This window comes from Bombina bombina, chromosome 8 (assembly GCF_027579735.1).
Source record: "Bombina bombina isolate aBomBom1 chromosome 8, aBomBom1.pri, whole genome shotgun sequence".
NCBI classification, from domain to species: domain Eukaryota; kingdom Metazoa; phylum Chordata; class Amphibia; order Anura; family Bombinatoridae; genus Bombina; species Bombina bombina.
In genome coordinates this window covers 169,918,391-169,935,549 of record NC_069506.1, presented here as the reverse complement: position 1 = coordinate 169,935,549, position 17,159 = coordinate 169,918,391, and the positions used below count along the sequence as shown (strand labels likewise).

At 37.8% G+C, this 17,159-nt stretch overlaps 1 protein-coding gene across 1 annotated transcript in view; it reads left to right on the top strand.

The window, feature by feature from the left end:
• Nucleotides 1-16,317, top strand: part of LOC128638069 (serine/threonine-protein kinase BRSK2-like) — a 392,907-nt gene extending 376,590 nt beyond the window's left edge. Inside the window, exons 17-19 of the mRNA XM_053689937.1 lie at nucleotides 985-1,165; nucleotides 5,195-5,284; nucleotides 16,094-16,317. Coding sequence (XP_053545912.1) covers nucleotides 985-1,165; nucleotides 5,195-5,284; nucleotides 16,094-16,317 — 495 coding nt within the window. The remainder of the gene's footprint in view (nucleotides 1-984; nucleotides 1,166-5,194; nucleotides 5,285-16,093) is intronic.
• The last annotated feature ends 842 nt before the right edge of the window (nucleotides 16,318-17,159 follow it).

Sequence of the window (17,159 nt, the reverse complement as noted above, 5' to 3'; positions counted from 1 at the left end):
ATGCATTAAAGGGATATGAAACCCAAAAAATGTTCTTTCATGACTCAGCTAGGGCATGCAATTTTAAACATCTTTCTAATTTACTTCTATTATCTTCTATTATCAATTTTTCTTCATCACCTTGGTATCTTTTGTTGAAAAGCAGGGACGTATGCTTAGCAGCCAGCCCATTTCTGGAGCACTATATGACAGCAGTTTTGCAAGCATATTATCCATTTCCAAGAGCACTATATGGCAGCACTATTTCCTGCCATGTAGTGCACTAGATGCCTACCTAGGTATCTCTTCAACACAGAATCTCATGGGAATGAAGCAAATTTGATAATAGAAGTAAATTGGAAACTTCTTAAAATATGGTATGAAAGACAACAAAATAAAAAAAATTAATAGCCAAAGAGGGATGTAACTGATCACCCAACTGATTAGCAATGTGCAGCCATTTTCTGTTAGCCAAGGGGTTAGGAGAGGGAGAGAGTGGGCGTAAGGAGTGGTTAGGAACGCAATAATAAGATGAAGATGGTGGTTACGTCCTGCCTTTAAAAACCAAAGAGATCTTGGTAATGTTGTGCCCTTGCTGAAAGCAAGACATTAACATTTCCAAACCATTCCTAAATGCTCTTCCTCTGATTTTGTGATATTGGCGTGTTTCCCTGTGCTTTTGGTTTACCCGTACAATGTAATTCATGCTACTGCTGTTATCAAAATCTGGTCCTCAACAACTACTAATGGTTCTGGTTTTAGAATAATTCCAGCCAGAAAAAAAGGAACTTAGATTGTAGGTCTTCTTTTTTATCAGGGAGAATAAAAAGTCTGGACTATTGGAAGATCTTGAAGACCGGTTCCAGACATTGATTCACCTCAGCATTTCTTTAGGGCTTTGGCTTTTTTAAGTTAAATGCTTATAACTTTCAGTTTGTTTAAAATGTAAAGACCACCAATCTTCTGAGAAATCTGTCTGAGTGTAAGTCTTTTGTCTTCTTGCAGATCCCAAGTTTAAGTCACAGTGTGATTTCTCAAACCAGCTTCCGAGCAGAGTACAAGTCATCAGGAGGACCATCTGTGTTTCAGAAACCTGTCAAGTTTCAGGTGGACATAAGCTACTCAGAGGGAGCAGAAGCACAGAAAGAAAATGGGATTTACTCAGTGACTTTCACTTTAATAACAGGTAATATACAATTTACAAAATAAAGAAATCCAAAAGGACTACACCAATCTATCATTCATTGCTAGATGCATTGTGAGTGCATTGTATAAAGTGTGAAAATAAAATTCACAAAACAAGGCTCCCAATTCAGTCCACGCTCTATAGATCTCTTCTACTAACTTTTTTATTGCTCGTTTTTTTTTTTTTTTTTTTTTAACATTTTCTTTTCTTCACATTTTTGAGGGGGGTCTAAAAAATATCCTGTATGTATATAATAAACATGTGCAAATCTTCTAATGATTTAAAGGCTACATATTTAGGTGACTTTTCAAACATGATGTCACATGACTTGTTTAAGTTTCTAATTCAACATTTGAAATCTAGAGAACCCATTGTGAGTTGCTTTGAACAACATATTTAGCTTTTCAAGGAACTTTTTTTAATATCAAAGATTTTGCACATCCTCAGTTTACATGAAATATAATTTATTTCACATTTAATCAAAGCTAAAAAATATATCTCACTTTGAATTATTGTGAAACTTGAGAGTAAAAGGAGAGTAAAAGTCAAACTTAAAGGGACATTCAACACTGCCCACAACAATAATCTATGTTTCTAAACTAAGTATAAAGAGCAAGCTTCAACGTTCCCCCTTTCTCTTACTTACTGCCTTCACTGTTCAATCCTCATCGATAACTTCAAAATTTGTCTCCTAATATGGCTGCTTAACTCCCCCCACTGTGACGTATAGGTCGTCTTCTTCAAACTAGCCGGCAGTTATATCCCATTTCTCCTACTTCAATCCCAGCGCGTTCACAGGCTTTAGCCCATGCGCGATACAATAGGAACATTAAAAGCGGAACCATAATAACCCAAGTTGTTTCCGTTCCGATTATCTTACTTATAGTACTCCATTACGTAATATAAGCGGAACGGAAACAACTTGGATTATTTTGGTTCCGCTTTTAGTGTTCCTAGTATATTGCGCATGCGCTAACGGCCGTGAGCGCGCTTGGATTTCAGTCCGGGGAATGGGCTCTCATTGGCTGCTAGTTTGAGAAAGAAGGCGAAGACGTCACGGTGGGGGGAGTTAGGAAGACATGTTAGGACACCAATTTGGAAGATAACAATGACGATTCAACAGTGAAGGCGGTAAGTAAGAGAAAGGGGGCACCTTGGAGCTTGATCTTTTTATTTAGTTTTGAAACATAGATTAATGTTGTGGGCAGTGTTGAATGTCCCTTTAAAGGGATATGAAACCCAATTTTTTTCTTTTATGATTCAGAGCATGCAATTTCAAGCAAGACTGAAGAAAAAGTTATAAGAAAGTTCCTTAAAATACAATTGGGTTTCATATCCCTTTAAGCACATTTGATAGTAGATTCAAATTAGAAATTTGTTTAAAACCGCATGTTCTATCTATCCCTGTCATTAATCAATATTTAAAGTGAAGTGAAAATAAATGCATTTAAAAATATTAGGCATTCATTAGATATTACATCAATTAGCTGTCATGTTTAAAGGGACAGTCAACACCAGAATTTTTGTTGTTTAAAAAGAAAGATAATCCCTTTATTACCCATTCCCCAGTTTTCCATAACCAACACAGTTATAATAATACATGTTTTACCTCTGTAATTACCTTGTATCTAAGCTTCTGCTGACTGCCCCCTTATTTTCAGTTCTTTTGACAGACTTGCATTTTAGCCAATCAGTGCTCACTCCTAGGTTACTTCACGTGCATGAGCTCAATGTTATCTATATGAAACACATGAACTAATGCCCTCTAGTGGTCAAAATGAATTTAGATTAGAGGCAGTCTTCAAGGTCTAAAAAATTAGCATACAAACCTCCTAGGTTTATCTTTCAACTAAAAATACCAAGAGAACAAAGCAAACTTGGTGATAAAAGTAAATTGGGAAGCTATGCATTCCCTATTTAAATCATGGAAGTTTTTTTTTACTTGACTGTCCCTTTAACTGTCTGATTGTCAAACATATCTTGCATTTCCTTTAAACTCTGTGGGGAAAAAGGGAAATTCCCTTGAAAAGCTTGTGAGTTTCTTCAAGTATTTCCTGTGTTTGAACAGATTTTTCTAGAATACCATACAAATTGCTCACCAGATAGGGTTGCAACCCAGCCTGTATCTTAGCAACATGAACAGCATTTTTAGGTTCATATCAGTCGAGAAAATAAATAATAAATATAGAAACATACCCCCTGGCACAATGAAACTTCTTCTGAATGTGACTGGGTCTAATTATAAATAAATTATCAATTAGAATCAGTCCTAGTGGGTTTTATTTCTGAGTTATGCTGTATAATTATTTATGCTAATAAACATGGCTGGTACCCCCCCCCCCCCCAAAAAAATGGCCTGGGTCTGAAATTGACTGACTCAGTCAATGAAGTGCTGCCCCTTTATCAAGTGCTGCCTGGGCCCATTGGACCCACTTGGTCCCAAAGTTGAGCCAGCCCTGTATTGCAATACAAGATAAATAGCAACATTTTCAGGGACATACAAGTGCAATCACTTGTATAACAACATATTGTAAAACAAGAGAAATGATCATTAAATACTTTGTATACCAGCTACAGAGAATAAAATGTATGGGGAGTTGTTAATTTATGTTTATTTTTCTATATGAAAATGGGCTAAGCTTTCAGGGAGGGTAGTCCTTATTATCTTATCTCTATATATACACAAAATTATCATTATCTTATATTTCACTGTATATAGCTTTTACAATACAAAATGATTGGGTAAGACTTGATCTAGGACATGTTTAATCTCATTTTGCATCCATGTTAACCCTTGTTGTATCCATGTTAATCATTGTGCCTCAATATCATGATATATAACAAATATAAGGGTTTATTCCAATACTTTAGAAAACCTTATCTATTGATATTCTATATAAAATTACCATTAAAGGGCCATGATACCCAAATGTTGAAACACTTGAAAGTGATGCAGCATAGCTGTAAAAAGCTGACAGGAAAATATCACCTGGACATTTCTATGTAAAAAAGAAATATATTTTACCTAAAAAATTCCTCAGTAGCCACATCCCATTATAAAGGACTTCTAAGCAGCAAATCAGTATGTCTGTCGGGGGACAGCGGAAGGAGTGAGCTTTCATGCACTCTCATCTTATTTCCCTATTCAGTTTAAGGAAGTTTACTATGAAATCTCATGAGAGTTAATTGAAATCTCATGAGATCACAGTAAAAGAGTTCATGACCTCAGCACTGTTGATGCTGATCGGCTGCTGTTCATTTCTTCATTTTTTTATTTTTTTTTACCTGCAGCTGGGCAGCAGCTGAGTACAGGTGGCCCTCGGTTTATGCCATTTTAATTTGCTCCGTTTCAGAATAACAACCTTTTTTTCAGTCATGTGACTGCTATTGAAAAGCTTTGGAAATCATTGCACTAATTAAAATAGCCAGTAGGTGGAGCTGTCCGCTTGTTTTGCAGCAAAGGTATGCAACTTAACAGCCTGAAGTGGATCTGTGTACACAGATCAGACCAGATCTATTGAGCAAAATTTAGCAGGCACTTCCCTATTATCTTCCTGTCCAGCTGCTTGAGGTGAGAGTGCCTAACTGCTTATTAATCACTGCAGATTGAAATGCATAGAATAGGTGCAGACCCAATATTACCTAACATGCTAACAATACAGAGAACAGTTTGCAGAAAAATGCAAGTAAAAAAACGTTTTTGTTCATTAAACTTAGTTTGATGATGATGCAGTCTGTTGTGTAATTATTTTATTAGGGATACCTGTATAACTTTTTACACAGAACTTACTCTGCTGAGCTGAGGAAGTTGTGAGGTAAAATATCTTCCTTTTTTACACAGAGATGCTCAGGTGATATTTTCCTGTCAGCTTTTTACAGTTATACTTCATCAGTTTCAAGTGATTTAGCATATGAGTATTATGTCCCTTTAAAGTCTGTAGTGATTTTGTAGATAAATAAGTTGATTTTCTTTTACTTGACCCCATAATATCTTTTTATTCCTTCATTTATGGATGTATTTTTAATCAGGTCCAAGCCGCAGATTTAAAAGAGTGGTAGAAACTATTCAGGCACAGCTGTTGAGCACACATGACCAGCCTTCAGTTCAAGCCTTGGCAGGTAAGTAAATGTGTTTTGAAGCATCTGTTTTAGTATATGGAAATCTCAGATGGGTACTCAAGTTTAGGCAGAAAGTAAATGTAGCATGGCCTGTGTGCTCTTAAAGGAATAGTAAACACAAAACAAAGACATTTCTGTTGTCTTGCTATAAAATAAGATATCAGCCAATTCTAAACATTTAAAAAAAAAAAAAAAATATTATTGTGTTTTCTGCACCTTTTTTAATAGCAAGTCCACCCACATTTACAGGAGCTTATCTTGGCTTGAGTCTGCAGACAACTAGGGATGGACAAATGTGTACATTTTCTAATTCGAATGTTAGAACGAATGTTATTACCAAAATTCTAATTACAAATTTGAATGTTTATAAGAACGAATATTCTTAAAAAGTCTATTTTCGAATGTTATTAACAGTTTTCAAAGGTCACTTTTGATTTCGAAATGTGTATATTCGATTTCGAATGTCACTTTCGATTTCAAATGTACATAAAAGATTGAATATACACTTTTGAAACTTGAATGTATATATTCGATTTTTTATGAACATTCAAAATCAAAATGGATTGCATTATTTTGAATATGAATCTGAAAATCGAATATAACATTCGATTGAAATCAAATATTCTAAATGTATCAAAATGTATCTTTTAAACATATCATACTTCACAAATCTAAAAGAAAACCTAGTCTACAAATATAAATTAGACCCTAGTTAGTCAGCTGCCAATGCCCATTCAATAGTACCCAGATACAAGGCAGGACTAGCACAGTAAAACACAACCCACACTACATTACAAGTACAACATCTCTATGATGAACATCAGTACTTCTCAACCACAGTCCTCAAGTAAACCTAGGCTAGTAGGCAATATTTTCAGAACATCGTAACTGGAGCACAGGTAAAATAATCAGTAAACATGGTAACTAGCCTGGCTCTCACCATAGGTACTGATTATTTCGCCAGTGCTCTAGTTAAGACATCATGAAAATATGGCCTGTTAGGGCCACTTCTGGTTATGAAAAACTAATGTAGAATAGACTTACAAAATTACAATATAAAGATGAATAATTTTTCAAATTAAATTCTTAGAAAAAAAAAACAACTAACACAAAGTAAAAGCAGGTAGCCACCCATCATTATCATCTGAATTTGTGCCTATAAAAAATAATAGACCGCATATTACCTCTCCAAAAATATATGAAATTGATTGGCGATGAATATAAAAAATGCGTCTTCTCATGGTGTGCAGTCCACCCTCCACAGTTGTGTCCACACAAAAATAAAAAATAAAAGATGCCACAGGAGCAAATAGATAGATAATAGTAGTATATAGAAAAAAATCAGTATCAAAATATTCCAACACGACCACCAAACCAGTACATCCATTTTCTCCAAAACTAAACCTGTCAAATGAAATTTTAACAACTACAACTATAACATTTGCATATGGGAGGGAATAAGTTGATTTGAATATTTAAATTTGAATATTAAATAATTCTAATATTTATTTTTTATGAGATAACTGAATTATAAAAACTAATTTGAATTAGAATATTAGATTACAAAAGAAAATTGTAGCTTAAAAATACTATTTTAAAATTAAAATCGAATTAGGATATTACATTACTAAATCAAATGTGATATATTAGAATCGAATTTGAATATTACATTTCGAAATTGAATGTGATATATTGAATCGAATTCGAATATTACATTTCAAAATTGAATGTGAAATATAGATATCGAATTTGAATATTGAATATAATACAAAGCCAACCATTCTATTATTAGAACAAATATTTTCGAATGTAGTCGAAAAATTAGAAAATGAACATTCGAAAATCGAATGTTAGAATGTTATGTAAACATTCAAATTTCGATTCAAACAAACGTATGTATAAAAATTTGTTTTAAATTTCGAATGTTTAGAAACATTTGCCCACCCCTACAGACAACAAGGCTTAATTGGTATAGAATGAATTGTTTTGCAATTGATAGCTAATGCCCGTTGGAGACGCATAGGTAGCAGGGTTAGCCTTAAGATGTCTGCGGTGTGCATTTCAATCTCGGAGAATTAGAATATTTTCAGAGAGAAATATCATTAGCAAAAAAGCTAATAAAAGTATAAAGTATAAAACTAGTTATTTTATTTAAAAATCTCAAGGTGTTTACTTCCCTTTAAGGGTAAATGATCTATGTTTTGATCATACAAGCAAACAAATAAAAAAGAAAAGTGTTTTTGCATAGTTTATATAGAAACCATTTTCTAAAAAGACACAGGAATCCCACAGAGCAACAAGATATAAATATTTTTATTATATATTTTTTATCACAACATCAAAACATATTTAAAGGTATAATACATGTGGTGTTTTATTTCCATATTTCATTGTAAAGTATACTAAATTATAGCACTGCTAAGTAAAATATGGCACTAATACCTCATGAACCTACTGTTTGATCATTGTTTATGTATTGTGCTTGTAGCTGTTAAATTTGACTAGTTGCTGGCAGATGCTGCCATGATTGGACCCCTGTACTCTATTGAAGGTGCAGCACTGCTATCTAAATAAAACAAAAAAGCGGTCAATTGTATGGACACCTGTAAGCTTGCAAAATTACAGTGTTCTCCAAAAGACCTTTTCAGTGGGTGCACCACCCAGCTGATTCTATTGACCACCCGGCTAAAATTTTAGCCAATATTAAGCATAAATTAGCTAATATTAAAAATGTTAAATTATGCAATTAAAGTTAATGTCAACTTTCATGAATCAGTGCCCATTTTTAAAAAAATACTTTTAAAAACAGGGGCACTTTTATTCATAAAAGTTTACATTGCTCTGGATTTTACAAATACTTACCTTCTTCTCCTGAAACACCGGATCGCCGATCCCACACCTGCAGTTCCTCTGTACTTCGTCAGCAATGACGAAATCGTCTCTCTCCAATCACGGCTTCCCCCCCAGCAGCGTTCATCTGGTGAGGCCACGCCGTGATTGAAGGAAGCTGGTATCGTAATTGCTTTGTTAGTACAGCAGGAAGAAGCATGCGGGGCGATAGGCGATCTGGTGTTTCAGGAGAAGGTAAGTATTTGTAAAAGCTGGTGCAATGTAAACTTTCATGAATAAAAGTGCCCCTGTTTTTAATAGTTTTTTTAAAAACCGGGCACTGATTCATGAACGTCGACATTCACTTTAATTTGTGCTTTAAGTAGCAGACAATTATATAATATTAGAAAATATTACACTGCCCCCACCTGGCTACTTCATAATGCAACACGGCTTGCAAACATTTTCTGTGGAGAACACTGAAGTTGTAATATTCCCTCCTAGGCTACAACAATAACAGCAACTTAATATTTATGTAAAACTGGGAATCTGGAAATAAGCAGTGTATTATGACCCTATTGTAAATTTCAAATATTAATAATATCCATAGGTCATTAAACATTTAAAGATTTAAATCCATTTTCCTCTTATAAGTTAATTTGTAAAGATTTGTAAGACCACCCAAAGTCAAAAAGAATTTGTAACAGACAAAAAAATTAAGCTCTGTAAAGTACTGTGAAATAGTGATGAACTGAAACAAACACACTTCAATGTCCTATCCTCTCCTTTATCTGTAGCACCTTCCAAGTACAGGAGATCTTAAGAAAGCCTGTTAAAGGGACCTGAAACCCCAATTTTTTCTTTCATGACTTTCATGACAGAGCATACAATTTTAAACAACGTTCCAATTTGCTTCTGTTATCAAATTTGCTCATTCTCGTGTTATCTTTGCTAAAGGAGCAGCAGTACACTATTTAGACAATGACAAGAGACAAATGTATGCAGTCACCAATCACCAGTTTGCTCCTATGATCAATTTTTTTTTTGTTTCCTTGGAATCTTTATTTGAATGTAAGCTTAGGAGCCAGCCCATTTTTGGTTCAGCACCCTGGGTAGCGCTTGCTGATTGGTGGCTACATTTAGCCACAAACTAGCAAGTGATACTCAGGCGCTGAACCAAAAATTGGCCGGCTCCGAAGCTTACATTCTTGCTTTTCAAATAAAGATACAAAGAGAACGAAGAAAAATTATAATAAGAGTAAATTAGAAAGTTGATTAAAATTGAATGCTCTATCTGAATCATGAAATAAAAAAAATGTGGGTTTCATATCCCTTTAATATCCATACATAGGAGGGCTATGATCTTTGAATTTGATGGGACATACACATAAGTGTTTTTTATTTTTTTAATATAGGCTTTAAATGGACAGTAAAGTCAGAATTAAGCTTTTATGAGTTGGACAGAGTATGCAACTGTAAAAATTGTCCAATTTACTTCTATTATCTAATTTGTTTCATTTTCTTGGTATCCTTTGTTGAAAGTATACCTAAGTAGGCTCAGTAGCAGAAATGCACTACTGAGAGCTAGCTGCTGATTGGTTGCTGAACATATATGCCATTGTTATTGCTCACCCATTGTGTTGATCTATCTCCCAGTAGTGCATTGCTGCTTCTTCACAATGGATACCAAGATAATAAAGCAAATTTTATAATTGAAGTAAATTATAAAGTTGTTTCAAATGATATGCTCTATCTGAATCATGAAAGAAAAATGTTTGGTTTCATGTCCCTTTAATTTTTATATACTTTTTTCGGGGGCTTTTTATACATTCTTCCATTTCTGATTTTTAAATATTGTTATAAAAACATTGACTTGATTTGTATATTTAGTAATCAGATGGTTTTCCTTCATTGCTATTATATGAAAAATAATTGAATTTGGATGACTTAAAATGGGTATTTCTTCTGTTATGTGTGATCAGTCCACGGGTCATCATTACTTCTGGGATATAACTCCTCCCCAACAGGAAATGCAAGAGGATTCACCCAGCAGAGCTGCATATAGCTCCTCCCCTCTACGTCAGTCCCAGTCATTCTCTTGCACCCAACGACTAGATAGGATGTGTGAGAGGACTATGGTGATTATACTTAGTTTTTATGACTTCAATCAAAAGTTTGTTATTTTAAAAATAGCACCGGAGCGTGTTATTACTTCTCTGGCAGAGTTTGAGGAAGAATCTGTCAGAGTTTTTTACTATGATTTTAACCGGAGTAGTTAAGATCATATTGCTGTTCTCGGCCATCTGAGGGAGGTAAAGGCTTCAGATCAGGGGACAGCGGGCAGATGAATCTGCATTGAGGTATGTAGCAGTTTTTATTTTCTGAATGGAATTGATGAGAAAATCCTGCCATACCGTTAAAATGACATGTATGTATACACTTCAGTATTCTGGGGATGGTATTTCACCGGAACTACTCTGTTAAAGGTCACTAATCCTTTTTAATAACTATTTATCATGTTAAACGTTTTTGCTGGAATGTAGAATCGTTTACATTGCTGAGGTACTGTGTGAATAAATATTTGGGCATTATTTTCCACTTGGCAGTTTTTTTGCTTTAATTGTGACAGTTTCGTTTCTCTTCACTGCTGTGTGGGAGAGGGAGGGGCCGTTTTTGGCGCTCTTTGCTACGCATCAAAAAATACCAGTCAGTTACTTTTATATTTCCTGCATGATCCGGTTCATCTCTGATAGATCTCAGGGGTCTTCAAACTTCTTTGAAGGGAGGTAAATTCTCTCAGCAGAGCTGTGAGAATTCTTATAGTGACTGTGAATAAAAACGTTGCTTTGTATTTTTTATGTCAAATTTAATTATTGTTATTTTACTAATGGGAACAAACCTTTGCTAAAAGTTTTGTTGTTTTAAAGTTTGATGCTATAACTGTTTTTCAGTTCATTATTTCAACTGTCATTTAATCGTTAGTACCTCTTTGAGGCACAGTACGTTTTTTGCTAAAAAAGATTATAACCAAGTTGTAAGTTTTTTGCTAGTGTGTTAAACATGTCTGACTCAGAGGAAGATATCTGTGTCATTTGTTCCAATGCCAAGGTGGAGCCCAATAGAAATTTATGTACTAACTGTATTGATGCTACTTTAAATAAAAGTCAATCTGTACAATGTGAACAAATTTCACCAAACAGCGAGGGGAGAGTTATGCCGACTAACTCGCCTCACGCGGCAGTACCTGCATCTCCCGCCCGGGAGGTGCGTGATATTTTGGCGCCTAGTACATCTGGGCGGCCATTACAGATAACATTACAAGATATGGCTACTGTTATGACTGAAGTTTTGTCTAAATTACCAGAACTAAGAGGCAAGCGTGATCACTCTGGGGTGAGAACAGAGTGCGCTGACAATGCTAGGGCCATGTCTGATACTGCGTCACAGCTCGCAGAGCATGAGGACGGAGAGCTTCATTCTGTGGGTGACGGTTCTGATCCAAACAGATTGGACTCAGATATTTCAAATTTTAAATTTAAATTGGAGAACCTCCGTGTATTACTAGGGGAGGTCTTAGCAGCTCTCAACGATTGTAACACCGTTGCAATACCAGAGAAACTGTGTAGGTTGGATAAATACTTTGCGGTACCGGCGAGTACTGACGTTTTTCCTATACCTAAGAGACTAACTGAAATTGTTACTAAGGAGTGGGATAGACCCGGTGTGCCGTTCTCACCCCCCTCCAATATTTAGAAAGATGTTTCCAATAGACGCCACCACTCGGGACTTATGGCAAACGGTCCCCAAGGTGGAGGGAGCAGTTTCTACTTTAGCTAAGCGTACCACTATCCCGGTGGAGGATAGCTGTGCTTTCTCAGATCCGATGGATAAAAAATTAGAGGGTTACCTTAAGAAAATGTTTGTTCAACAAGGTTTTATATTACAACCCCTTGCATGTATCGCGCCGATTACGGCTGCGGCAGCATTTTGGATTGAGTCGCTTGAAGAGAACCTTAGTTCATCTACGCTAGACGACATTACGGACAGGCTTAGAGTCCTTAAACTAGCTAATTCCTTCATTTCGGAGGCCGTAGTACATTTAACCAAACTTACGGCTAAGAACTCAGGATTCGCCATACAGGCACGTAGGGCGCTGTGGCTAAAATCCTGGTCAGCTGATGTTACTTCTAAGTCCAAATTACTTAATATACCTTTCAAGGGGCAGTCTTTATTTGGGCCCGGTTTGAAAGAGATTATCGCTGACATTACAGGAGGTAAGGGCCACGCCCTACCTCAAGACAAAGCCAAAGCTAAGGCTAGACAGTCTAATTTTCGTCCCTTTCGGAACTTCAAAACAGGAGCAGCATCAACCTCCACTGCACCAAAACAGGAAGGAGCTGTTGCTCGTTACAGGCAAGGCTGGAAGCCTAACCAGTCCTGGAACAAGAGCAAGCAGGCCAGGAAACCTGCTGCTGCCCCAAAGACAGCATGAACCGAGAGCCCCCGATCCGGGACCGGATCTAGTGGGGGGCAGACTCTCTCTCTTCGCCCAGGCCTGGGCAAGAGATGTTCAGGATCCCTGGGCACTAGAGATCATATCTCAGGGATACCTTCTAGACTTCAAATTATCTCCCCCAAGAGGGAGATTTCATCTGTCAAGGTTGTCAACAAACCAGATAAAGAAAGAAGCGTTTCTACGCTGCGTACAAGATCTGTTAATAATGGGAGTGATCCATCCGGTTCCGCGGTCGGAACAAGGACAAGGGTTCTACTCAAACCTGTTTGTGGTTCCCAAAAAAGAGGGAACTTTCAGGCCAATCTTAGATTTAAAGATTCTAAACAAATTCCTAAGAGTTCCATCGTTCAAAATGGAAACTATTCGGACAATCTTACCCATGATCCAAGAGGGTCAGTACATGACCACAGTGGATTTAAAGGATGCTTACCTTCACATACCGATCCACAAAGATCATCACCGGTATCTAAGGTTTGCCTTCTTAGACAGGCACTACCAGTTTGTAGCTCTTCCATTCGGATTGGCTACGGCTCCAAGAATCTTCACAAAGGTTCTGGGTGCCCTTCTGGCGGTACTAAGACCGCGAGGGATTTCGGTAGCTCCATACCTAGACGACATTCTAATACAAGCTTCAAGCTTTCAAACTGCCAAGTCTCATACAGAGTTAGTTCTGGCATTTCTAAGGTCGCATGGATGGAAAGTGAACGAAAAGAAGAGTTCTCTTTTTCCTCTCACAAGAGTTCCATTCTTGGGGACTCTTATAGATTCTGTAGAAATGAAGATTTACCTGACAGAGGACAGGTTAACAAAGCTTCAAAATGCATGCCGTGTCCTTCATTCCATTCAACACCCGTCAGTAGCTCAATGCATGGAGGTGATCGGCTTAATGGTAGCGGCAATGGACATAGTACCTTTTGCACGCCTACACCTCAGACCTCTGCAATTATGCATGCTAAGTCAGTGGAATGGGGATTACTCAGATTTGTCCCCTACTCTGAATCTGAATCAAGAGACCAGAAATTCTCTTCTATGGTGGCTTCATCGGCCACACCTGTCCAGGGGGATGCCATTCAGCAGGCCAGACTGGACAATTGTAACAACAGACGCCAGCCTACTAGGTTGGGGCGCTGTCTGGAATTCTCTGAAGGCTCAGGGACTATGGAATCAGGAGGAGAGTCTCCTTCCAATAAACATTCTGGAATTGAGGGCAGTTCTCAATGCCCTTCTAGCTTGGCCCCAATTAACAACTCGGGGGTTCATCAGGTTTCAGTCGGACAACATCACGACTGTAGCTTACATCAACCATCAGGGAGGGACAAGAAGCTCCCTAGCAATGGTGGAAGTATCAAAGATAATTCGCTGGGCAGAGTCTCACTCTTGCCACCTGTCAGCAATCCACATCCCGGGAGTGGAGAACTGGGAGGCGGATTTCTTGAGTCGCCAGACTTTTCATCCGGGGGAGTGGGAACTTCATCCGGAGGTCTTTGCCCAAATACTTCGACGTTGGGGCAAACCAGAGATAGATCTCATGGCGTCTCGCCAGAACGCCAAACTTCCTCGCTACGGGTCCAGATCCAGGGATCCGGGAGCGGTTCTGATAGATGCTTTGACAGCACCTTGGAACTTCGGGATGGCTTATGTGTTTCCACCCTTTCCGCTGCTTCCTCGATTAATTGCCAAAATCAAGCAGGAGAGAGCATCAGTGATTCTAATAGCGCCTGCATGGCCACGCAGGACTTGGTATGCAGATCTAGTGGACATGTCATCCTGTCCGCCTTGGTCTCTACCTCTAAGACAGGACCTTCTGATACAGGGTCCATTCAAACATCAAAATCTAACTTCTCTGAAGCTGACTGCTTGGAAATTGAACGTTTGATTTTATCAAAACGTGGTTTTTCTGAGTCGGTTATTGATACCCTGATACAGGCTAGGAAGCCTGTTACCAGAAAGATTTACCATAAAATATGGCGTAAATACCTATACTGGTGCGAATCCAAACATTACTCCTGGAGTAAGGTTAGGATCTCTAGGATATTGTCTTTTCTACAAGAAGGGTTAGAAAAGGGTTTATCAGCTAGTTCATTAAAGGGACAGATTTCAGCTCTGTCCATCTTGTTACACAGGCGTCTGTCAGAAAATCCAGACGTCCAGGCTTTTTGTCAGGCTTTGGCTAGGATCAAGCCTGTGTTTAAAGCTGTTGCTCCGCCATGGAGTTTAAACTTAGTTCTTAACGTTTTACAGGGTGTTCCATTTGAACCCCTTCATTCCATTGATATAAAATTGTTATCTTGGAAAGTTCTGTTTTTAATGGCTATTCCTCGGCTCGAAGAGTCTCTGAGTTATCAGCCTTACATTGTGATTCTCCTTATCTGATTTTTCACTCAGACAAGGTAGTTCTGCGTACTAAACCTGGGTTCTTACCTAAGGTGGTCACTAACAGGAATATCAATCAAGAGATTGTTGTTCCATCCTTGTGTCCAAATCCTTCTTCAAAGAAGGAACGTCTTCTACACAATCTGGATGTAGTTCGTGCCCTCAAGTTCTACTTGCAGGCAACTAAAGATTTTCGCCAAACTTCTTCCCTGTTTGTCGTTTATTCTGGACAGAGGAGAGGTCAAAAAGCTTCTGCTACCTCTCTCTCTTTTTGGCTTCGTAGCATAATACGTTTAGCCTATGAGACTGCTGGTCAGCAGCCTCCTGAAAGAATTACAGCTCACTCCACTAGAGCTGTGGCTTCCACTTGGGCCTTTAAGAATGAGGCCTCTGTTGAACAGATTTGCAAGGCTGCAACTTGGTCTTCGCTTCATACTTTTTCCAAATTTTACAAATTTGACACTTTTGCTTCTTCGGAGGCTATTTTTGGGAGAAAGGTTCTTCAGGCAGTGGTTCCTTCTGTATAATGAGCCTGCCTATCCCTCCCGTCATCCGTGTACTTTTGCTTTGGTATTGGTATCCCAGAAGTAATGATGACCCGTGGACTGATCACACATAACAGAAGAAAACATAATTTATGCTTACCTGATAAATTCCTTTCTTCTGTTGTGTGATCAGTCCACGGCCCGCCCTGTTTTAAGGCAGGTAAATATCTTTTAAATTATACTCCAGTCACCACTTCACCCTTGGTTACTCCTTTCTCGTTGATTCTTGGTCGAATGACTGGGACTGACGTAGAGGGGAGGAGCTATATGCAGCTCTGCTGGGTGAATCCTCTTGCATTTCCTGTTGGGGAGGAGTTATATCCCAGAAGTAATGATGACCCGTGGACTGATCACACAACAGAAGAAAGGAATTTATCAGGTAAGCATAAATTATGTTTTTTGTATAATCAGTTTGATGAATTGGTGTCAATGTCATTTTATATAGATCTATTAAATGCTACAACCAGCATGTTTTTTTATATCTATAGAAGGATTTAAGTAAGTTAACTTATGTCAGAGATAAGTGCAATTGATGATTCTATTTAGGAGCAAATATTACAACAAGAACCCAGATGGAGTGTTCCTTGGATCATCTTATCTTCTTGCCACCAGATGAAAAGAACGGACAGCAAAGCCGGCCGCCAGGTACTCCAACCAGAAGTTGCCAGAACTCACGCCGCTCAGAGCCTGACATGGCAGAACATCACAGGAGAGGCTCCTCCAAGGACAAGAAACTTTTGGCTTCCAATGGAACACAAACGCAACCATGACCTCGGGGAATTCTATAGAAGCCAGGAGAAACATCTGGCACCACCACGAACAACCACTACAAAAAACGAACAAAGCGCAAGAGAAAGCAGCTCCTGATGTCAGAGAGAATATTCACATGGACACGCCTACATACATCCATAGGTACACACAGATACATTCAGGTGTACACAATTACACTCTCATGCATACGTGGATAGAGACTGAGACCATCTACCTAAAGATGACAAACTCTTGATATGCATACATGTGCAAGTGCACGTACATACAAAGCAAAGAGCACATACACAGAAGGAATGGAGCTGCAGAATCTCAAAGGTGGCGTTACTGTGAAGATGTAAATATTTCCAAAAAATCAAAAATGACAAAAAAAAAACAAAAACAAACGGAAAATGGAAATAAAAGAGAAGGGAAACAAACAAATTTATGAAGAAACTGAGATTCAGCATTAATAACTTATTTTTTTTTTAATATATTTATTTATTTGAAAATAAAATGTCTGGGGGTGGGGCCGTTTTTTTTTTATTTACAATATTTTGCTCTTTGTTTATCAAAGGCAGCTGACGCCAAAAGACCCAGCCTTTTCTAGCACACCCCAAGTTGCTGTTTCATAATCCTGAACTTAAAGCTTTATGTTTCTCCGTTCACCTGAACTTCAGCCATGGTATGACTGCAGCACATAGTATGTAATGGCAATATTCCACAGCTTGGGTTACGATCAAGGTACTGAACCCTCTTAGACCAAATAATCTTTGGTTGTGGTGCAATTCAAATTTAAAATGTAGTTTAGGAGAGTCTCAGTTTATCAAATAAGAGCTCTTTGAACCAAAATATCAAAGGGCTG